This window comes from Loxodonta africana, chromosome 14 (genome assembly GCF_030014295.1).
Source record: "Loxodonta africana isolate mLoxAfr1 chromosome 14, mLoxAfr1.hap2, whole genome shotgun sequence".
Taxonomy (NCBI): Eukaryota; Metazoa; Chordata; class Mammalia; order Proboscidea; family Elephantidae; genus Loxodonta; species Loxodonta africana.
The window spans coordinates 45,606,315-45,630,426 of NC_087355.1; the positions used below are offsets into that span (position 1 = coordinate 45,606,315).

The window sequence follows — 24,112 nt, forward strand, 5'->3', positions numbered from 1 at the left end:
TCTTCCTCCAAAGACTATGGTAATGAAGCGGGGTTAATACCGACGCATTGTGCCAACGGCACCTTCCTTCAAATGTTCTAGGACACAGCTTTGAATCTGTATGTAATACATATATGCATAAGGAAGTTCTACTCAACATTCTTCTAGTTAAGAAGCTACTGCTTATTATAGAACACAATGTTTAAGTTTTTATTCATATCACAACAGGGCATATTTTGGAATGGCAATGTTATAAAGACCTTTGAAGAATGTATAATCTTAAAATATGGCTATGAACAGTATGGCTATTATATGTTTTCAATATTAAAAGCTAACCAAATAGGATTGCTATAAACTATATTAATATATAACATGAAGGGTTTTAAGATTTTTAAGGGTTATTTACACAGGAAGGGCAGTTAAATATTCTCCTATGATCACTTGGGGAAAACATGATCTTTTTTTAATATATGATATTGCACTTTAAATAGAATTAAAGCAGGTCACATTAGGAAACTAGTAGAAAGAAGAAGAAAGTAGTAAAAAGAAAATGGCGGGCATCTTAAGTCCTTAGGCTACCTCTGCAGACTGATAACACATACTACACAGTCTCAAAGTGAATATACTTACTCTGTGCCAGTGAGTCTTATAAGCAGCTTTTCCTGGCCCTACAAATGTTAAATGGTGACTATTAAACCACTAGTAAGATTTAAAATGTTATTTTAATTTTACTCTAAGGATGTGGTTAACTTCTCTATTAAACTAGTTTACTACGGGTCATTAAAGGCACATATATTACATATGATTATGATAGCACAAACAATATTTATAAAGGCTAAATTGCAATAAAATGCACACTTTGAAGCCATTTGTAATTACAAAGCACCTTACTTTTATGTGTTTTATGGTAGACAAGGATAGACAAGACGGAAGCAACCTAACCTTTGAAAGACATATGATTTCTTTCCTGGTCAGAAAATATAGATGTTTCCTTCATAGCCATCCTCTTAATTTTGGCTAACACCTGATTTCTATCTTGATTTAGTAGGCTTTTCTGATCAGAATTTCACATCCAAGAAAAAAAAAAGTTACTATAACTGTAACCATTTGCAGGACTTTCCTATGTGCAGAAAGAAATCATACAAAGTTCAGTGTATTACTTTGATCCTTTATATATGGAAAATACTTATTTAACTATCCTATATGTTATATCTGTAACATATGAATATAAAAACAATCAAGATACAAAAAATGAACATTTTCACAGCATTGAAACTGGAAATATACAACAACCAGGTGCAGTGCGTGGCCCTGAACTGGATACTGGTTTGGACAAACTAGATGAAATATTCTTAGCTCTACTGGGGGAATCTAAGTATAGGTGAAGTGAAAATTTACTGAAACAAAAAGGTAGAGGATCATTGCCTAAAGAAGATTTTAAAGTAGTACATACAGCATAATCTCATTTAGGTTAAAAATATTTGTGTGTGTGTATACACATGTATATAACAATCTGGAAGGCTATGATATGCCCTGAGGTGTTAATGGTATTCATATCTAGGTAATGATGTCATTAAAATTTTTAAAATTTTTGCATACTGCATTTCTTTTTTCCTGCAATACACATATACTGTTTCTATAATAGGTTATTTTACAAAGCTGTTGAAAGTATATATATACTTTACACACTGAAAGTAAATACACGAATGCCAGTAGATTTAAAGTGACTATTAAAAATCATGCTAACTTCTTAAATGGAATTCTCCAGAGGTGAGATCAGGCTCAGGTGGGAAGAATTTTTAAGAACAGAAAAAATTAATCTGAAGCAACTATAAAGCAATTAAATCAATCCCAACCTCCAAAAAAAAGGACTATATTCAAAATTTTTTGTTCAAAAGCCTAAAATGCTGACCTCATAAGCTCGGCAAGATGTACAATGGCATGTTTCCCATCGGAGCTCTTATGCAGTATAAAGCCTGGCATCATGTAAGTATACAAGCAAATTGTTTTTCTTCTTGGTACAGGCATATGTTTATCCTCATAAATGATCATCTACAATACTGAGATTTTACAGTGCAGCAAACTCTGGTAAAGTTAACAAATTAATGAGCTGCTTGGGCCAAGTTTGTGTTTGGCAAACAGGAAACAGTAAGAGATATATACACAAGACAGTGGTCCAGTTAGTAGGGTCAGAGCCTAGGCAATCCAAAAAGAGGGCCTTTTGGATGACAGCACTAATCATATGAATATTCTGAACTGCTCTCAAGCATCCAATTTTACTTGTACCCTTGACCTAAGGATAGGCAATTAAGTTACTGCCAGCATCCCCAAAATAAGTTAACACCATAGGGAGCATTCTGGTAACATGCATTAGGGACTAGCTAGAGTTTGAGCTAAGTAACACGATAATGGGCTTTATTTCAGTGGGTGAAGGCATCATGAATATATTCTCTGGATAAAGTCCACAGAGTATCTATACGTTTGTTTTGGAACCTACCAATCTTCACTGACCAAGTACCCTCCTCTCAATCTGCCCATGCCCCCAACCTATCTGCCATTCAGCAGAACTTTTCAGACCACTTGGGTCCCCCAAACAACAACAAAACATCGTTTGGGTGTGAAATCTTTCCTTAGTACAGCAAAATGCAACTCTTTGAGTAAAATGTTTTGGTAAACTATCATTTTACTTTCACTTAAGATTTCTCTGTTAAACCCCATTTGATGTGACCTAGCTAGGAATATCTGAAAGAAAATAAGAATTTAAGACATAGTATTCTAGTCAGATTTGACACCTGAAATAATCCAGTGTAACACGCCACTGTTACTAAGATACTTTTCTTTACACTCAGAAACAGAATATTATAAATGAGACAACTTTCTATTATATAGCTGGGGCCACACTACAACTAAATTTTTTAAATATCTAAAATGAACAATTTTTTTCATAACATCACCCACCCTGTGCACTATATACATGCTTTCATGATTATTTAACAAAATTACATCTTTCAAAAACTTAGCTTTCAATTGTAGTGGAAATAAATAGAATCTTGACTGCCTGTGGAGAAAGGAAAATACAACGTACCTGGGACTACTTGGATTGTGAAATTCGTCAGTCCCACAGCTGGCCTCGTTGAGACTGGGGCAGGAGTTGTGCACAGCATACACAGACATGCTGGGATGTTCGATGAGAAGGTTTTCCATAGGACTGGTTTCCACCTTAATAGTGGTTAACCCACCTGCAGTAAAACACGGGGGAGGGGTGATAAACCAGCTCTCCTCCATTGGACAGGACTCAAACTGGAGGATGCAGGAATCATTTGTATCAGCCAAGCACTCAAGAGACGCAGGTAAACAGGAAAAGACTGAAGGATGCTCAGTATGTGACTCTTCACTGATGTCCTCGTCGTCTTCCTCCTCTTCCTCTGCCGAGAACCCGGTACAAGTGTCTAAATCGTAATCCACGTGTTGTCAAACAGTCCCATGGAAGGACGATTATCACGTTGATTCATCATTATGGAGCCACCCATCGAATTCAGAGCACAGAGAAAAGAGATGATACTGTTAGCTGATGCTCACATACCTCTCTTTATTTAGGTTGAAAAAAAAAAAAAGCATTTATATTCACTCATATGATGATCATAAAACAATTTCTGAGCATTTAATGTGTGTGAGATGGATTATGCTGGCTTTGTAGGAATGGTTTTAAGAAGGTTTCCCTATTGAATAAACAAATAATGAACCAAATGGGGTACTGCTTGTCTAATATGAGGGTTTTCTACTCAAGTGCCTCTAATTTGAAAAGGATGGAAGAGTTGGAAAACTGGAAGGTCTGCACTGACGATCATCTAGCACAGGATGTTTCCTGCAATTTGTTTTAGACTCTTGTTTATTTACTTTTAAGGCTTAAAAAGTTGCAGTTACTAGTTTATGTATGCAAAAATGGAGATGCAGAACTTTCCACTTGTACTATGAAGACTAGCCACTAATAATACCTTACCTATGAAGTCAACAAGAATCCATTCATCATCTTCTTTCTCACTAAATTCTGGCTCTTTGTTGGAAGAAGAATTGACTTCACCCACAAACATTTTATTCAGCCTCTGGAACATTGTTAAGGCAAGATTGAGACTTTGGCTGGATGTCTTTACAGTTGAGATTTCAAAACCCTGTCTTCAGTCAGCCCAATGGCACTGACAGGAGAGTAAAGTGCACAGGATGCTTATTCAACTTAGGTGAGAATCAAGAAGAGTCATTATCCCTAAAATGAAACAGAAAAAGGCTATTTCAAATCAGTTATTTATATGTGTGTGTGGGCTTTAAAAGGACACAGACATAGGCACACACATACACAAAAACGTACCCTTAGAAGAAACAACATGCCTTAGCCTACATTCTACAGCTGTTCCCTTTCTGCAAGAGTCAAACACAAGAAAGGCAATGCTTTTCTTTTACAAAACATTGTGATTTGAGTACTCAGATGTAGCCTGTAAAGATCTTAGGAGTCTCAAGTCTTGGAATAAAAAAGGAAGGATGATATTTAACTGCCAGAAGTCTTCAACTGAATCCAGCAAGAGTGTGTGGTGGCCACCATTGTGCCAGGCCCTCATCTTTCCCTGGCTCATTTCCCCTTCTGCTCTGCACTTTATATATATAACCTTAAGCACACCTAATTATATTTAAAATCTATAATTACACCATACTTTTAACCTTCAAAGCAATTCCTACAACTGGTATGGAGAAACACTGTAGAAAACTGAGCTGGCAGTGCACAGAACTGGAAACATCCGTTCTTTGTATAGTGGCTAAGCAGGTAGGAGCTGCAGGCAGGGTGCCTCGGTTCAAATCTTGGGTCTGCCGGTTACTCACTATATGAGTTAGGAAGTTAAACTACTTCAGAGGTGACTTCTAAATGAGGAACTCCAGCCCTGCCTGATCTTATTCTAGAGTTCCAGATTTATATATCCATCTCTACCTGGCTACCTGATAAGCATGTCAAATCTAATGCCCAAAGAGAACCTTTCATTTTTTTTCCCCCACAAACTTACACTCATTCCTTCCCTCCTCAGTAAAACAGTAACCAGCAGCTATTAAGCCAAAAACCCACCATTTATCCATGACTCCTTTTTCTCCTTTCCACCATCCTCCCTGCTCCACACCCAACCCCTCGTCCAAACATCACCAAGTCCTGTTGACCCTAGCCACATGTATAGCATGATCCACCTACTTTTCTCCATCACTCACATCCCACTTTAAGCCAACCCAGTATCTCTCCAGGACTTTTCCAACAATCTCCTTCTAGAAGGTCGGTCTCCCTAATCCTTCTCTTGTTGAAATGAGATAATGCAGGCAACATACTTAGCTAGGGACTTAGCACAAAGTTCTCAATGTCAGCTATTACTATTCTACAAATATTAACTGAGTATGTATTAGGCATACAGCATAGTAAACACAGGGGAGATGCCAGTGAAAAAAGCCCTCCCACAAAAGTGTAACAAAGGAAGTTACCAAGTGCGATGAATGCCAAGGAAGGGAAGCACTATGTGTTCCTCAGGCCTAACCTGGGTACAAGGAAAGCCTCCTGGAATAAATGGCTTCAATGCTGAATGGCTGAAAAGATGCACAATGGAGGAAGAGGGAGAAGGAACCCTATGTGTTGAAAGCCGGCATGTGAGAATGTGGCACATTTAGTTTGGCTCAAAATCCAAATGGAGGGTCATGAGAGGAAGACTGAGAGCTGAGCAGACATTAGAACTTACAGAGCCTTGTCAGCCAGAAGTTAAAGGGGGAGAGAAGGCAAGGATGACCGAAGTTTCCAGCCTGGGCAACTGAGGGAATGGTGAGACCATCTAGCAGGATAGAAATAATGCAGAAGGTACATGTGGTCATTTGGGACATGCTGAATTTGGGAAATCTGCATTCATACAGCTACAGATGTCTTACAGGCAACTGAATAGAAGGCTCTGGGGTCCAGGAGTAAGGTCTCCACTGGGGGCAGAGATTTGGGAGTCATCAACACAAGGAGGATGACAAAAACCTTAGAGTGCATGAGATCATCAGAATGGCGAAGAGCACTTCACTAAATGACACTTATTTTTACCACAAGTATCAGCCTTGAATCCATAACTTCAGACTCCTGACATTTCACTTTCAAAACAATCTTTATAAAATGTTTTAGATCTATAGCTGATGAGACCCCTGATTCAATTCTTTGTGTGCAAATTGGACCGCTACAATTGTTTGGCACACTCCTTTGAAAGTAAAATGTTTCAAATACATGACATTTGAATACTATTACGGTCACAATTCATCCTCAGCCATTAATTATTAAAGTGGGTAAACAGGAAGTGTCACTTGCATAACCAGTCTTCCTGAAACCCTTCTGGACGGCAACAGGACCAAAGTATGAAAGCTGCAGCTGTAGTATGAGAACCCACATTCAGCTTTATGTTGCGTGTAAGAGAAATCAGAAGAAATGTGAGCTGTATAATACATTATATCCCCAAAGATGAGCTATCACAGGGTCTGTGTCTGCTGAACCAGTTGAGAAAAGAATCCCAATTCTCCAGAGTACAAGGCTGAACTCTGCCCCTGCAACAGCTAAGAAGCCACAGCTGCTGGGTGGAGAGGGAACCCCTGCTCCTCCTGAAAGAACACCTTGTCCTCCACCTGTGATGCTGTGTGAAGGCAAGGCACTGGGGTCCAAGCCAGACAAGTGGCACCTATAAGGCAGAAAACACTGCTGGGGCCACTGTGGTTGGGGCTGCTGCTGGCCTCACAAACGCAACTGCCCGCTCTGGCTACAGCTCCAAACCCATGTACAGAAGCGAGCTATGCCTGGGATATACACAACTCTGCCACAGAAAAGGCTTCTCCGGACAAGCTTTCTAAGGAGTAGCACAGTCATCCTCTTGGTTTCCTGAAGTCAGATGCTGCTTCCAGATGTCCCATGTCTTCTGCAAGGGCAACCAACTTCAGGTGGGCAGAGTGTTCAGAACCCTAGCCAGGCAACGAAGAGCTCAGTCCTCATCTCACCTGGTATTTACATGACACACCTGTTAAGGCTTTTTGGGAAGGACATAGAATGGAGCTTTGGAGAGGGGTGGAAATAGCGATGGCCTGGGCACCAGCAAACAGGGTTCTGGCTCTGGCTTTTCCACAGGTGGCTGGAACTAAACAGTGTAGCCCTTCTGGACCTTGGTTTCATAACTAGAAAGATGAGACTGTGTTGATCACCTCCTCACTCCCTTTGTCTGCAAACTTCTAAACACAATGAAAATGCCAGTTTGGGCTAACTACATAAAGCAAAGCTCCTTTGGCCCTGCTTTCTGTAGGTTGCACAAAGGACATGGAGCCCAATATGCTAAAGGACCTCGATGGCCAACATGGTAGCCACCAGCTATATTAGGTGACTAGTCTGACTTGAGGAACTCCTTAATTTTAATTTATTGAAATTTAGTAAAGGCTAATTGATTCGATTTCTTGAAAACTTAAGCATGTTTGGAAGAATTTGGGTTTGTGAATCTACTTTTTCAACTGTAAATTTTATGACATCTAAATACAGACCAAGGATCTCCAATGAAATTTTTGCATTCAAATTGAGATGTGTAATATACATTGGATTTAAAAGATTTAGTACAAAAAAATGTTAACTATCTGATTAATTACATATTAGTTGTTGAAATAATTTTGGAACTATATTAGTAAAGTTAGTATCACCTGTTTTTTGCTTTTTTACTGTAGCTGCTAAAACATTCAAACATACTTATGGCTCACACTATATATTTCCATTGGGCAGTGCTGTTTCAGAAAAATCTCTCTAAAACCTTAATGGCCTATCCTCTCACTGATGACCCAGGTGCTGTTCCTGCCCAGTAACTGCTACTCTTGACCTTGGCTCCTGCCCAGGAATGGAGGCTCTGGAGGAGACTGGTTCAATGAGGAGCTAAAAGACCAAGTAAAGCTTCAGACTTCATTCCTCTCACCACATGGTCACTGACTTTTGAACATCCACAACTCTAAGGAAATGGTAAAACTAAAGTGAAAATTCCAGAGAAAGCATGTGTCCCAGGAGGACCAATTTACAAATACAACTCTTGGATTTGGCAAAGAAGGCTAGGTGGGGTAGCCCTGCAGTTCTCTGCCACCCCTGCAAACTTTCAGCTGTAACCACCTCAGCCCAGCAGTCTAGCAGTCTCACTCCACTGGAGAAAGAAACAAAGTGTCTGGGCCCAGCATTTCAAGAAGGCAGCTTTGTCTCTGTTCTGCTTGGCTCCAGATCTGTCACCACTCCCTTAAAGAGATTATGTCATTTTCATTATAAAATGAATAAAACCAAGTTATAGAAAGCTTAGAAAGTAAGGAAAACAATCACTTATTCTTCCAGAGCCTTGTTACAATCACCGTTAGCATACTGATGCATTTTCTGCTAGCCTTTTCTCCTACACATAAGGTTTCTTTTTATCACAGCTGTAGTCTAGTGAATGTACGATTTTGTATCCTGGTCTGTTACTTAACATGTCATCATCAAAATTTTTTCATATGACATGGGTAGAAATGCTTTGTGAGCAGAAAAAGGTAGCTGTTTAGTATTTATGGGCAAAAGCATTCTAGTTGACCTTCCAGACTAGGGAATTGCTGCTCTGGAAATGCTTGTTAGTGTAATTTATTTTCTCATTTTTGAGACAGGCAACCGAGCTAAAGGCTGGCTCTGGAGTTAGCCTGCTCTGTCTGAAATATTCGCCCTGCTACTTAAAACCTATATGGACTTAAGATATTTAGTAATCTCTCTGTGCCTCAGTTTTCTCATCTGTAAACTGGAGTAATACAGTCCTACTTCATAGTGCCATGTGGTAATGTGCCTGATATCTATCAGGCACACAGTAAATATTAACTACCAGTTCATTACAAGCTAGTTGTGTGACTGTGGGCAAGTCATTTAGCATCTGAGTCTGAGTTTCTTCATCTGGAAGATGTCTATATAATAATTTAAGCTACAGTTGACTAAATGCATACTGTATATGACAGGCACTTGAAGTACCTGTTCCATTTTACTAGTGAGGAAACTGAGGCTCAGACACTAAATAACTTGTTAAAAAGTGACAGAGCAGGCCTGGCTGTGCCAGGATTGGAGTCCATGTGTGTCTGATTCCAAGTGCCTTGCTTTTCCCCACCCATGACCTCTCAGGCTTCTGCCAGCCTCAGCACTGGTTCTATCCACTTTGTAGAACTGTGTGTTTCAGTTGGTTTTGGCTGCCAGTAGGCGGCTCCAAAAAACAAGAAGTAAAAAAAAAAAAAAAAAACCAGCACAACTTTGATGACCTAACTTCTAAATACGTATACAGGTGTGGTTTCTTGACAGTTTTCAGAATATCAGGTGGCTCAACTCACACACCTTTGTTGAAAAGTGGCCTCAGGTTTCTCTTCTATATCTCACCCTCTCTCATCAGTTTAGAAAAATAAATGTGCTGATTCAAGTAATGTTAAAATCGATTTTTGAACTGCAGAAATACTAAGCCAAGAAAGTTGGCTTTCCTCGTCCACTTCTACCCAGTCTCTTCAGCCAGCTACTGCTGAGGTTATTATGCCCCCGGGAGACCTGACACTGACTGTCCTGAAGGCTTAAATGACAGTGGACAGAGATAGCAATAAGTGGTAATTCATAGCCCATTAACCTTGAATTTTGAAAGCAGGACTCCAAAGAGAAATAGAACAAAAGACAGGTGAGAAAACAAAAGAGATCTTGTCATAGAAATGAGTCGAGTCCTGGTTCCAGGCTCGGCCTTTGATAATTACCCTGCCAGTTTCAAAATTAAAGTGGCTGCAACTTAAAAATCAAAAGCATCCCAGCACTTTTCACACCTGCAGATGAAGACTGTTTCAGTTCCCAAGCAAGTGATTTCAGGGTCCTAGGGCACTCACCATTGCCTCTGTTCAAATGACCTCATCGGTCACTTTTTTCCTCCTTTTTCCAAAGCTACTTTGCATGTAATAAGACTGTCTTAACAACGGATGCCCACATCATTAAGAGTTACAGTTTGAAAGAGGCCCTCCCTTACTCTAAATTGGAATTAATATAGATGGTAATTAGGCAATACAATAAAAACGAAAAACCCCTACATAAAATTCATCTGTAGCACTGAAATAGAAAACACCATTTCCTCTTAACTGGCTGTGTTGTCCTGAGTAAAGCAGCCCTGGTGGCGCAGTGGTTGAAGAGCTCCGGTGCTAACGGAAAGGTCGGTGGTTGGAACCCACCAGTCACTACTCTGGAGAAAGATGTGGCAGTCTGCTTCCATAAAGATTTACAGCCTTAGAAACGCTATGGGGCAGTTCTGCTCTGTCCTGAAGGGTCGCTATGAGTCGGAATCGACTGGATGGCAATGGGTTTGGCTTTGGTCTTGAGTAAATAATTTCTCTGTGCCTCAGGTTTCCTATCCATAAAATAAAAAGGCCTACTTCATAGGATTATTGGGATAATGCATGCAAAGCGCTCGGCATAGTAAACGCTCAGTAAACATGAGTGATCAAACTAAGTATGATATTTATTCTGACGGGCAAGCAAAGTGTTCTTTTCACAGGTGCAACCTCAACAGTTAAGTGTACGATCAAAATCAGGTCAAGGAACCTGCAACGGGCAAACGGGCACTTAGGCAGGGGCCGGTTGCTGGGTGGGCCTATAGTGCTACCATGCGCGACCCTGTACCAGGAAAGGCAAGTAGAGGAGCACTGGGTCGGGGCAGGGGAGGAGGAGCGAAGAAGCGGGACCGGGAGTCCAAACCGCCCTGGCTTAGAGGGATGAGTCCCAGGGCGGTAGCGGCCGCTCCTCCCCGAGCCCGGAACCCCGGCCGCCGAGCCCCGACCGGGCAGCCCCAGACCAACGGCCGAGTGCAGGAGGAGGAGTGGAGTGAGGAGGAGGAGGAGAAAGCGGAGGAGGACCCGCCGCGGCAAAGAAAACAGGCCGTGTTCGGGGGAGGAGGCAAAAACCAAACACTCAACCGCCGCCCAGCCGAAGCTCGGTCGGGCCGGGTCCACTCAGTGGGACCCGCCGAGGAGTGGGCGGCGCGGCGGCAGCGAGGGGAGGAAGCCAAGGCACCGGGAGGGCCCCGAGGGCAGGGCGCGCGGCCGGACGGGGCCCGGGGACCGACCAGGAGCTGGGCGCCCGGGACGCCGGCCCCGCCCGCACTTACGTGGGTCCCACTCGCAGGGGAGTGTGCAGCGGGGAGGGCAAACACCTCCCTCCGAGGGGGACGCGGCCACCCGCGCCGGGCTGCGCGGGGCAGCTGAGGTAGGTAGCTGTGGCCGGCCGGCTGCGCCCACGCTCTGGCCCCGGACGGCGCGCGCCAGGCGGCTCCGGCTCTTCTATTGCTGCGCCGCTGGCCGCCGCCGGGCCGTCTCGCTCCTTTTGTTGTTGTGCTGCGCTCGGAACAGCTGATCGGCTGCTCCGCCCGCCGGTCCGGCCCGCCTGGCCGCCCCGCCCAGGCCGCGCCAGGCCCGGCCCCCACCAATCGGCGGCGCGGGGGCCCCGGGGCCGCCCTGCGAGAGGTTGTCACCAACGCACGTGACCTGGCGCCGAGTCGGGAGACGCTCTCAAGTTAGGGACAAGCCCGGGCAACAAAAGCTGGGGAGCCGCAAGCAGAGAAGAGGGGCGAATGGGAGAGAAAGGGGTGTCAGGGTGGGTGCTGGGCGCTGGAGCGACTGGGAAGAGGGACGGAGGGATTGGGGGCGAACAGAAATGGGAACTGGCAGGGAGAGGCAGGAAGGGAGGAGTGTGAGGAAGAACAAACGGGAATTTGAGGGGAAGACAGACGAACCCCGACCCCACGGCTCCATTGGCCAAGTGAGGGGCCAAGGGTTTTTATCACAAAAAGGCATTTTTTTTTTTTTCTCTCCTGTGAAGAGGAAGTTAAGGGCATTAAGAGAGAGGGAGGCTAACAAACCCAAGAACCGTGTTCTGGCGGGGGTATGGGGGAAACCTGTAGCGTGGTGTTTGTTATAAAGCAGGCCCACATTTGGGCCTTCTTGGGAAGGAAAGTCTAGGGCCCAGCAGGCCCACATTTGGGCCTTCTTGGGAAGGAAAGTCTAGGGCCCAGATAATGGGGATGCCCGCCCACACAACTTTTTAAGACAAGGAGCCGGGAGTCACTCTGAGAACTAAAAGTTGGGGTCTGACAACTTGGCCTAAAAGCTTACAGGGGAGGAGGCAGAAGAGGTGGTGAGCCCAGGCCTGAAGGCCAATAGGGGAGGATCCTAGAGGACCCTCTGCTCCACAGAGGAAAAGAACCCTGGATGAGGAAGAGTTAGGAAAGCCTCTTCTTCCTCAGGGTCTGCATCTAACCTTTCATGTGACATAGAGAGATTTTGATCTGTCTGGTAATATCTACAAACTGTGGGCATTTACACTGGACCTACACACTGGGCTATTTATAGTGAGGAGGGAATAAGACTGGGTTGGAAAATGCTATCAAAACCAAAGCTCTGTACACATCTGGGTGCTTAGCTGTGTCAGGCAGAGGAATCATGTTGATGCACAGCAGCTGCTCATGTGGGTCCTATTTGGACCAAGATGTACTTCTCTGACCTAGAAAGGAGTTTATAAGGACCCTCAATATGTATATCATCATTACAGTATCTACAAGACTCACATTCTGACCCTCTCAAGACCCGCCACAATCCGGTGGTCAATCCGTTCCCAACAATACTGGTTTTAAAAGATGTAAATTTAAAGTACAGGAGCTCTGCTGACACTCAGGAGTAATGACCAAAATATGCTGGTCATTTGACCTTGAGTGGTAGAGCAAGGTGTAACTTGTGAACTGAACAGCCTCAGAGAAACTGAATATGCTTTGGATTTTAGGTTTTGGCGAATCAGGCTCATCCTAATATTTTCTCTCAAATGTCATTGCTATGTTAGGGAACCCCACAATCTCATGTTTCCATGAAGAGAGGCTGACTCCCTGCTGTGGGGGCGACCCTTTTCCCATCTGTCAGCATCTTCCGGTTTGTTTTCCCTGGAACTCAGTACACTCCTTCAGTACCCCAACAAAAGGGATTCGACCTCAGGTTTTGTTGTGAAGGACCGCAGAGCAGGGCCACATGCCTCCCATTCAGAACCAAAACGTGATGACGATTATAGGGTCTAATTTTTAATAAGTCAAATTGAGACCTACCTTTGTCCAGCTCGATAAGGTTCATCACAGTTAAAGGCAAAATGTGAAAGCACACCATACTTTGTTATGATGAAGAAAACAGTGAGGTAGATCATGCTTCCAAAGATGGACACAACAGTATCTCCTTCACAAAGGAGTCTGTTTTTCTTCCCCTTGAGTCTGAAGTGACCCTGTGACTCCTTTGGTCAATAGAATGTGGCAGAAATAATTTTCTAGGACTTCCAAGCCCAGGCATTAAGAAAGCCTGACAGCTTCTGCTTTGTATTCTGGGGAAAGCCAGATACCACGTAAAAAGTTCATATACACTGAGACCACCACGCTGTGAAGACATCTAAGCTAGCCACGTGGAGAAACCATGTCAAAGACTGAGATGCTTGGACAGGCCCCAGCTATTCAGCCTGCCCTAGCTAAGGTACCAGATGTATGAGTGAAAAAGCCCTCTTGGAAGTTCTAAACCTTTCAGACACCATGTGGAACAGAGATGAGCCATCCCCACTGAGCCCCTGCCAAAACTGGAGAATCGAAAGCAAATAAATGTTTTAAGGGGCTTTATGTGGTTTTGGGAAACCCTGGTGGCATAGTGGTTAACTGCTATGGCTGCCAACCTAGGTCAGCGGTTCGAATCCACCAGGCGCTCCTTGGAAACTCTATGGGGCAGTTCTACTTTGTCCTATAGGGTCGCTAGGAGTCGGAATCGACTCGACAGCAACAGGTTTGATTTTTGGTTAATGTGGTTTTTAAAAGAGGTTGTTTTTAAAACAGCAATAGATAACTAAAACACAAGGCTAAACAACATAAAGGCCTATAGCACACAGATCAGCCATCTCTAAACTCTACAAAGCAGGTTTTTGTAATAAAATTATCTCAGCAGTCATTTGCTTTCTATTTACTCTCTTGCTCCTTTATAATCTTCGCACCTGGTGCTTATTTATCCCAAGGGTGTACCAAGTTGGGTGGGGGGGGGATGGGCTGTGGGAGAAGCTTGCCTCTACAGTGATTAGAACTGCTGGCACAATAATACAAATAACACAAAGCAAACTGACTTTTAGTCAGTTTCACTATTGTCTTTAAATTATCTTCAGACAGGAAAAAAAAAAAAAAAAAAAACACCCTGCTTACTGCCCTCTCCCAGGGCAAATAACTCTCATGGCCTCCCTCCTTACTGGGCCACTGGTTTAGCCTCTTGAGAGAGGCTCAGGAGTAAGGTTATCTCCACAGCGTGGACCTGAGTAAAACCAAACTGTCAAATCACACAGCTGCAAACCAGTCTCTCATCTGTTGGCTGACAAAGACTCAGCCAGGTTCCCTGCCTGGGCAGACACAGTAAATCCAACCATCCTTTAATTCACAGGATAATTCTTAGTGTGTTGCTATAGTACCCACTTCCAGGCTCACTCCCTGCTGTGGGGGCGACCCTTTTCCCATCTGCCAGTGTCCTCCTGTCTGTTTTCCCTGGAGCTCAATACACTCCCCTATCTACTGCAACAAAAGGGATTCAACCTCAGGTTTTGTTGTGAAGGACCACAGGGCAGGGCCACATTTATGCCAACATCCAGACACAATGCAGCTAATGGTCCTGCCTCCTGCTTACTAAAGCAGGCCATAGCCATCACCCTGCTAGTTGTGTTGAGGCTGCTAAAGAATGCTGCTTCCTACCAAGCCTCAGATGGAGAACCCCAGAGGGTGGCTGCGCAGGGCAACCTAAGAACACAAAGCAACAAGTTGTCCAGTCTGTACTGAGGAAAAATCCCAATGTGAAGTCTGCCTAGGTAATTTTCAATCTATCCATCAACAAATAGGGTCTGTCGGGCCTTTATTAGGCACCCAGCATGTTGGCAAGTATCTGCAAAGACAAGAATTTTTTTAGTTTTATTTTTGGTGAAAATATCTAACAAACCATACACCATTCAACATTTTCTGCACGTACAGTTCAGTGACACTGGTTATATCCTTTGCATTGTGTCACCATTCTCACCATCTTACTCACGTCACCATCATCAACTTAGACTCTCCCCTAAACTTCTCCCCTGTATTTTACAGTTACTGTTGTCAATTTTATCTCATATAGATAATTCTTAAAAAAAAACACACTGCCGAAAGACATGCTTACTAGTTGAGCTAAACTGTTGTTTAGTTTAAAGATGACTTCATGGAATAGTTTCGGTTCAAAGTTTAAAGATTATATCAGGGCAGTAGATTCAGGGATTCCCCCGGTCTCAATGGGTCCATTAAGTCTGGTTTCTATAAGAATTTGAAATCCTTTCTACATTTTCCCTCTTTTTGATCAGGATCCACCATTGGGTTCTTGATCAAAACGTTCAGTAATGGTAGCGGGGCACCATCGCATTCTTCTGGTCTCCTGACAAGGGAGGTAATTGACAAGGGTAGTAGTTCACGGAGACAATTGGATCTGCAGTCCATTTCCTTTTCAGTTTCCTGGGGCTTCTTCTTTTGCTGTTCCAGGTGAATAGAGACTAATTGTTGTGTCTTGGATGGCTGCTCACAAGTATTTAAAACCCTAGGAAGTACTCATCAGACTAGGAAGTAGGACAGTCTCTAAAATAATACTAGGCTAATTGACTGGACAGACCCTCAAAACCATGACCCTAAACCTTTGCGCCAAGAAAACTCATCCCAAGAGGTGTGTAATTGTACGTAAGCAGTGGTTAAGAGCTCAGGCTGCTAACCAAAAGGTTGGCAGTTTGAATCCATCAGCTGCTCCTTGGAAGCCCTGTGGGGCAGTTCTGCTCTGTCCTCTAGGGTCACTATCAGTTGGAATCGACTCAATGGTAATGGGCTTGGGCAAGTAGTATCAACAACGGCTGCCTCTCTTATTTATTATTATTTTTGGCTGCTGTTGTTGTTATGTATAAAATTACGTATAACACTGTATTTGCCATTTCGCCCCTTTTCTGGTGTGCATTTTAGTGATATTAGTTACGTTTGTCAAATTGTGTAACCATCACACTTAGTCAATGCAAATTTTTCTATCGCCGTAAACAAAAATTTACTACTTCACAGAAATTGATTCCTTCTCTCCTTCCGCCTCCTGTCCCTGGTAACTACTAATAACTCTTGGTCTGTATTTACCTATTTCTTGTCATTTCATATAAGTGAGTTCATAAAATAGTTGCCCTTTTTTCGCTCAGCATGATGTCTTCAAGTTTCATCCATGTTGTAGCATGTTTCAGGATTTTTTTTTTTTTCTTTAATTGCATTTTAGAAGAACAATCACTTGGAATTCTAGTGAAATCTATTGTTCTACCAGAAGGAAAGAAAAAAATCTATCTGGGTCTCCAGAAAGCCTGGACCAGATGGAAGCGAGAGGTTCAATGAACTCCGCTTCCTGAAATGAAAACATAATGTAGCAGTCTCACTGGACTGCCAGTTACCATCTCAGGAAGGAATCAGGAATTATGCCAGGGTCAAGACCTTGGAACCCTCCTAACTCCTGTATGCTACTTTGTTTCCTTTTTTAACCCAATTTCTACATGATGATTAGAAATAAAATCCTTAAAATGAAAAGAGTCTGTGTGCTATGTGCTGGCTGAGGTACCAGAAAGGAGGGAGGAGGTGGCAGCACCTCATTCAGTAGCCAGTGCTGGGGGAGAAGAGCCCTTAAGGGCTCTAGTCCGAGGTGGATTTTCAGTAATTGACAACAGTCTCCCAGACTGAGAGTGCTTTCTCCACTTTCTGTAAAGTCCTAACTTTAAAGGCGTTTTGGTTTTTTTTTTTTTTAGTTTCTAGGTGAATGCACAGGTGAGAACTCAATCGTTTAAAGTTATATTAAAACTCAACATTATAGCAGAGCAGAAGAGCTGAAAGGAAGGTCATTCTTTAATGGATGTGGCCTAGATAAGTGATTTAGAATGTCCGTCCATATACCACCTCAGCCCCAAGGAGCCAGGAAACTTGAAGAACCCACTTTGGGGGTTGGGGGTGGGCAGAGCGACTTGGTCCTGGGGCAGCTGCTGGCAGTTATCTGAAGTGTGTAAGCAAAGGTCTTTTGTTGCTCCCTCTGCCAAAGCTACCTGTTCATTCATAGAGCTGTATCTGAATCACTGCCCAAAAGTCTGTATGTGCCAAAGGTGGCCCAGGATGGGGTCTATAATCGTGAATTGCTCTATTATGGGAACAGGTTGAGTAGAATGTGTCTTTTTGAACTTCTAGAGAGGATGATGCACACACTACGATTGCTACTTATGTAATCTACTATACTGCTTAAATAATCTGCCTTTGGAAGGAAAATGTGTTTATTGGGGTCATTCTTTTTGCTTGAATTAACTGTCTTAAATATCCATTACATTGTGCAAGATTAATTTGTGTTCTTAAAGGTCCAGATTTTTCATGACTTTGGCAAAGCCAGGCCTAAGTGTTTTGATAACCTGAGGCAGGATTTTAGACTTCTGTTCTTTTGTAGCCTCTTCTGCTTCATTCCTCTTTGATAGGGGTAGTCATTCCATTCCTTCTGCAGCTTGGAGAGGGAGAATTTGAGTAGCACAGTCCTGTAAGGCTGAACCTCATCTACTCATTCATTTAGGTCACAACATGTCCTAAGTACCTTCTGTGTTCACAGCATTCATCCATTCATTCAACAAGTATTTAATGAACAAGAAGCTGCCATCTAGCAGAGGGGATACAATAAACAAATAAATATATAATGTAATGGGTACAAGGAATCCCTGGATGACACTAACGTTTACTAACCGAGAGGCTGGCGATTTAAACCAGCTCAGAGATGCCTCAGAAGAAAGTACTGACAATCCACTTCTGAAAAATCAGCCATTAAAAACCCTGTGGGTCACAGTTCTACTCTGACACACGTGAGGTTTCCATGAGTTGGAATTGACTTGATGGCAACTGCTTTTGGTGATGTAAGTATGCGAGTTATCAGCTTTTGATAATATTTAAAGCCATAGAACTCTGGATCAAATGACCAAGGGAGAATATGGACAAGGAAGAGAGGGTAAAGACTGGGCCTGGGGTCTGACATTTAGAAGAAAGAAGGATGAGGAGTATCCAGCTAAGAAGACTGAGAAGGAGCAGTATGCTAAGTGTGGTTTCCTGGATACTGAGTGCTGAATGTGCTTGTAGAGGGGAAGTGTGAGCAAGCTGGGCCAGGTGTTACAGCGGCCAGAGCACCATGAGGACTGTGAAGTGGCCTCTGGGTTTGGCAAGATGGCGGTCAGTGGTTACCTTGGTAGGGGACTGGTGGCTGAGAATCCTGACTGGAGTGGATTAAAAATAGAATGGAAAGAATTGAGACTGCAGATATAAATCCATCCACATATGAGCAGCTGATATTTGACAAAGGCCCAGTGTCAGTTAATTGGGGAAAAGATAGTCTTTTTAACAAATGGTGCTGGCATAACTGGATATCCATCTGCAAAAAGATGAAACAGGGCCTGAACCTTATACCATGCACAAAAACTAACTCCAAATGGATCACAGACCTAAACAAAGTCTAAAACGATAAAGAACATGGAAGAAAAAATAGTGACAATGTTAGGAGCCCTAACACATAGCATAAACAGAATACAAAACATAACTAAAAATGCTGAAGAGAAACCAGATAACTGGGAGCTCCTAAAAGTCAAACACCTATGCTCATCTAAAGGCTTCACCAAAAGAGTAAAAAGACCACCTACAGACTGGGAAAAAATTTTCAGCTACGACATCTCCACCCAGCGCCTGATCTCTAAAATCTACGTGATTCTGCTACAACTCAACCACAAAAAGACAAACAACCCAATTAAAAAATGGGCAAAGGGTAGGAACAGACACTTCACTAAAGAAGACATTCCGGTGGCTAACAGATACGTGAAGAAATGCTCTCGATCATTAGCCATTAGAGAAATGCAAATCAAAATTACAATGAGATTCCATCTCACTCCAACAAGGCTGGCATTCATCCAAAAAACACAAAATAATAAACGTTGGAGAGGCTGTGGAGAGATTGGGATACTTACACACTGCTGGTGGGGATGTAAAATGGCACATCCACTTTAGAAATTGATTTGGCACTTCCTTAAAAAGCTAGAAATAGAACTACCATACGACCCAGCAGTCCGTGCTCCTTGGAATATATCCTAGAGAAATAAGAGCCTTTACACGAACAGATATATGCACACCCATGTTTATTGCAGCACTGTTTACAATAGCAAAAAGAGGGAAGCAACCAAGGTGCCCATCAACAGATGAATGGATAAATAAATTATGGTATATTCACACAATGGAATACTATGCATCGATAAAGAACAGTGAGGAATCTGTGAAACATTTTATAACATGGAGGAACCTGGAAGGCATTATGCTGAGTGAAATTAGTCAGTTGCAAGAGGACAAATATTGTACTAGACTACTATTATAAGATCTTGAGTAATAGTTTAAACTGAGAATAAAACATTCTTTTGTGGTTACGAGAGTGGGGAGGGAGGGAGGCTGGGAGGGAGTACTCACTAATTAGATAGTGATAAGAACTACTGTAGGTGAAGGGAAGGAGAACACTCAATACAGGGGAGGTCAGCACAACTGGACTGAACCAAAGCAAAGCAGTTTCCTGAATAAACTGAATGTTTCGAAGGTTAGCGAAGCAGGGTCAGGGTTTGGGGACCATGGTTTCAGGGGACATCTAAGTCAATTGGCATAAAAATTCTATTAAGAAAACATTCTGCATCCCATTTTAAAGAGTGGTGTCTGGTGTCTTAAACACTAGCAAGTGGCCATCTAAGATGTATCAATGAGTCTCAATCCTCCTGGATCAAAGGAGAATGAGGAACACCAAGGACACAAGGCGATTATGAACCCAAGAGACAGAAAGGGCCACGTGAACCAGAGACTACATCATCCTTAGACCAGAAGAACTAGATGGTGCCTGGCCACAACCTATGACTGCCCTGACAGGGAACACAGTGGAGGATCCCTGAGGGAGCAGGGGAACAGCGGGATGCAGACCCCAAATTCTCATAAAAAGACCAGACTTAATGGTCTGACTGAGACTAGGAGGACCTTGGTGGTCATGGTCCCCAGACCTTCTGTTGGCCCAGGACAGGAACTATTCCAGAAGCCAGCTCGTTGGACGTGGATTGGACTGGACAATGGGTAGGGGAGGGATGCTGGTGAGGAATGAGCTACTTGGATCAGGTGGACACTTGAGACTATGTTGGCACCTCCTGCCTGGAGGGAAGATGGCAGGGTAGAGGGGCTTAGAAGCTGGCAAAATAGACATGAAAAGAGAGAGTGGAAGGAGGGAGCGGGCTGTCTCATTAGGGGGAGAGTAATTGGGAGTGTGTAGCAAGGTGTATATAAGTTTTTATGTGAGAGACTGACTTGATTTGTAAACTTTTACTTAAAGCACAATAAAAATTATTTTAAAAATTAGAATGGAAAATTACAAGAAAGAGAGAATGGTAGGCAAGAAGCAAGAGAGAGAGAATCTAATTTTGCTGTAAAGGAGAACAGTGAATTAGGGTGGCACTAGAAGGGAATGAAAGACAAGAAATTTTGTCTTTATTTTGTGTTTTTACTGTGGGAGAAATTGCAGCGCCTGGTATGCTGATAAGAATGGTGTGGTAGAGAGGCTGAAACTGTCCTTGCAGGAGAAAAAAAAAAAAAGGGAGGGTAATTACAGTAGCAAATCCTGGATACCTAAGAGGGGATGGGATCAAGAGGTGTTAAATGACCTACCCGGGTCATATAACTTGTGAGTGGCAGTGCTTACGCTTGGCTCCAGGAATTCTAACTCAGAGACTCTAGTCTCTTTCCCAACAAACTACATTTCAGTTCCTATCTTTGGGAGCGGCAATCACCGTAATAATCCCCAGGGAAGGAAGCACAGGAATACAAAGGAGGAAACCAAGTCATGTATCCAATTGCAGCTGTCCTGGACTACCTACTGATGACCCCACTCAGGACTTGGCAGGGAGGTGAAAGAGTTCAGACCGTCGGGGAAGAAGAGAAAGAGAAATTGATGAGGCTCTGCTTGCCTTATTGATGAACTAAAACACCCCCAGGAAGTCCAGTGTAAAAAGTAGGTGAGTATCTTGAATCTGACCCAGTGCTGGCCTCTTTATTTGGACTGGGCTGCTGGTCCAGCTCACCACTGCCTATTTCAGATTGTTACATCATCAGCTTTTCATATGCAGATTGCTACCCTCTTTCACCAGCCCTGGGAACACGTGGCTTTGTAATTTTGCTTCTACAAACTCTCTTATCACAGCACTTGCATGTCAGAGCCCAGATGTTAAACAAATCAATCAATAAACAAGCCTTGGCTTCACATTTTGTACAGACAAATTTAACTGACACAGAAGGAAAAGTCTCTTAGCAGCTGCACAGCCTGTGTCATGAGGTTTCTGCCTGGAAACGCTTCCTTTTTCCAGTGTTTTTTTTTTTTTATACCAGCTTTATTGAGATCTGTTTCACATGCCATACAATTCACCCATTTCAAGTGTACAATTCATTGGTTTTTAGTATATTCATGGACTTGTGAACACTTCCTTCTTGACACTGTGGTTTTATCTGAGTAGACAGATTAAACTCCCAACCTTAGCATAGTTCGGCCAATTTAGCCACGACAATTTCCAAACCTGTAAAGATTATCTGACCACTATCCATCTGTCAGTTTGTCGTACTGTGGTGACTTGCATGTTACCATGATGCTGAAAGCTATGCCACCGGTATTTCAAATACCAGCAGGGTCACCTGTGGTAGGCAGATTTCAGATGAGCTTCTAGACTAAGATGGAAGAGAGGCCTGGTGATCTACTTCCAAAAATTAGACAATGAAAACCCTGTGGATCAAAACAGAGTATTGTCCGATATAGTGCTGGAAGATAAGCCCCCTAGGTTAGAAGACACTCAGAATACACAGTGGCTACATCAACGGACTTGAACATCGTGATGATGGTGTTGGGCTGAGAAATGTTTTGTTCTTTTGTACATGGGGTTGCCATGAGTCAGAGCTGACTCAATGGCAACTAATAACAACCACAAAGGTTATTTGAAGGCAGCTGTAGATATGACTGTGACTTCACTGGTGACTAGTTAGCAGCTAATTAGTTGTCCAAGTTCGCCCAGTGAAAATGCTCAGTGTTTGTTCCATGGTCAACTGTTGTGGAATGGGATAAACAAGTAATTGAGGGAGCAGTTTTTAATCCAGTAAGGGATGGATGCCTTACTTGGTACTCAGACAGTGGTGCCTGAATATTTGTAATCCAAATTGCATAACACTGAATCTCTTACATTTGTTTCACATCTTCTCACCAGCCCTTTCCCCTAAATGCTCCATTTCATTTTCCTCCACGGTGTTTGTTTTGAAACCACACATGTCCTCTTTCCTCTCATGGAAACCACCTGTAGCAGCTACCACTGGAGCTTCAGCAAACATTTGTTTTTGATAACAGTGTATTTTGAACGTCTGTGGTTACAGTTTCTATTTTTATCCCTTACTGCATAACTTTTTTTTTCTCTCTTTATGTCTTTTACGGGTAGTTTTGCATTCTCAAGCATTTGCCCTCTGCCAACACATCAGCTACATAGACTTTGACAAGACTGTTGCAAGATTCCTCTATCATTATTATCCCCAGAAAATGTCCTGTGAGAGATTCCAAAACCCTGTGATGCCAACACGTGGATCTTCTTGGCTTCGTATTGATTATGTGCAGTCATCCCCAAACACCAGCAGCTGTGCCAAGACAGTGTTCCTTTTCTGAAAATTTGACCTACAAGGCAGAGGAACACAGAGGTCCCTGGATGGTGCACATGATTTGTACTCAACTGCTAACCTAAAGATTGGCAGTTTGAACCTACCCAGTGACACTGTGGAAGAAAGACCTGGCCATCTTTTGTAAAGAAGAACAGCCAAGAAAACCCTACAGACCACACTTCTACTCTGTAACACATGGAATTGCCATGAGTTGGTATTGACTTGATGATAATGTGTTTGGTTTGGCAGAAGACTACAGTAAAATAAACCACTCAGTCCTAATATGAAAATTTGTTGTCTTTAGTTCCGTTTTGTCTCTAATGACTTACATGCTCTCAATATACAGTACTTTCATCTACGTTACTTACATTGGTCCTCACATTTATTCAGTGAATAAGTCAGGGCAACCATTATTTTTCCCATTTTATAGATCAGAAAACTAAGGTTTGCTGGCTAACAAATAATACAATTTGTAGCAAAAAGTAGGTGATTTTTTTTTTTTTTTAAAGTAGGTGATTTGAATCTAGTCCAGCCCTTTTTCTTACCGTAATACTGGCCATTATGTATGGCTGTGGTTCTCCACCTTTTGATGTAACAGAATCCCCTTGAGGGCTTGTTACAACACAGATTGCTGGGCCCCACCACCAGCATTTCTAATTCAGTAGGTCTGGGGTGGGGCCCTAGAATTTTCCCATTCCATACTCATGCTCAGCTACCTTCTCTCTTGCCTTCCCATTATCAGGCTCTCTTGCAGGTAGGAATGACCAAGGAGATGCAGGCAGGAGTCTTCTGGGTGGGGATTCTGGGAAAACTTGAGCTTTCCTAATGAACAGGGACAGACTCGGCTCTTCACACTACCTACTTCTTCCTGCCTAGAAGATGTATATAATATTCAGAGGTGCTGCAGACATCTTATGAATACACACTAAACTTGGCAGGAAAGAAAGACAGGAAGAGGCTGAGTCCCTGGCAGCCCTGAGTTGCTTACCTCCAGACTTATTTTTGTATGAAAAAATAAACCTCTAATTATTTAAGCCACTGTAGTCAGGTGTTACTTGCAGCCAAATTCATCCCTCATTGATACAGAGAGAAAGAAGGATAGAATGGTGCATGACAGCCTGGGGGACGACGTGAGAAAAGGCGTTTAACAAGCATTCATTGAGGCCCTGTTCTGGACCTGACACTGTGTCAGGTGAATGAGACATGGTTGCTGCCCTCAAGGTGCTCATAGTCAAGGTGAAAGGATCACTATGTAAACA

General features: G+C 42.9%; 1 protein-coding gene and 1 long non-coding RNA gene across 3 annotated transcripts in view; one reads left to right on the forward strand and one right to left on the reverse strand.

Moving 5' to 3' along the window:
• TP53INP1 (tumor protein p53 inducible nuclear protein 1) overlaps positions 1 to 11,310 on the reverse strand; it is a 28,336-nt gene extending 17,026 nt beyond the window's left edge. The window contains exons 1-4 of one of the 2 annotated variants that reach the window (XM_010588413.3): positions 11,169 to 11,310; positions 3,980 to 4,240; positions 3,065 to 3,428; positions 610 to 647 (exon numbers count right to left, since the gene is read on the reverse strand). In XM_010588413.3, coding sequence (XP_010586715.1) covers positions 626 to 647; positions 3,065 to 3,428; positions 3,980 to 4,091 — 498 coding nt within the window. In that variant the 5' untranslated portion in view covers positions 4,092 to 4,240; positions 11,169 to 11,310 and the 3' untranslated portion in view covers positions 610 to 625. The remainder of the gene's footprint in view (positions 1 to 609; positions 648 to 3,064; positions 3,429 to 3,979; positions 4,241 to 11,168) is intronic. The other variant, XM_003408397.4, reaches the window with a different exon arrangement.
• A 214-nt stretch (positions 11,311 to 11,524) lies between these two features.
• On the forward strand, positions 11,525 to 23,143 carry LOC135227629 (uncharacterized). Its single transcript, XR_010317806.1, has 2 exons — positions 11,525 to 21,181; positions 22,640 to 23,143. It is a non-coding gene; the product is annotated as an uncharacterized LOC135227629 (long non-coding RNA).
• The last annotated feature ends 969 nt before the right edge of the window (positions 23,144 to 24,112 follow it).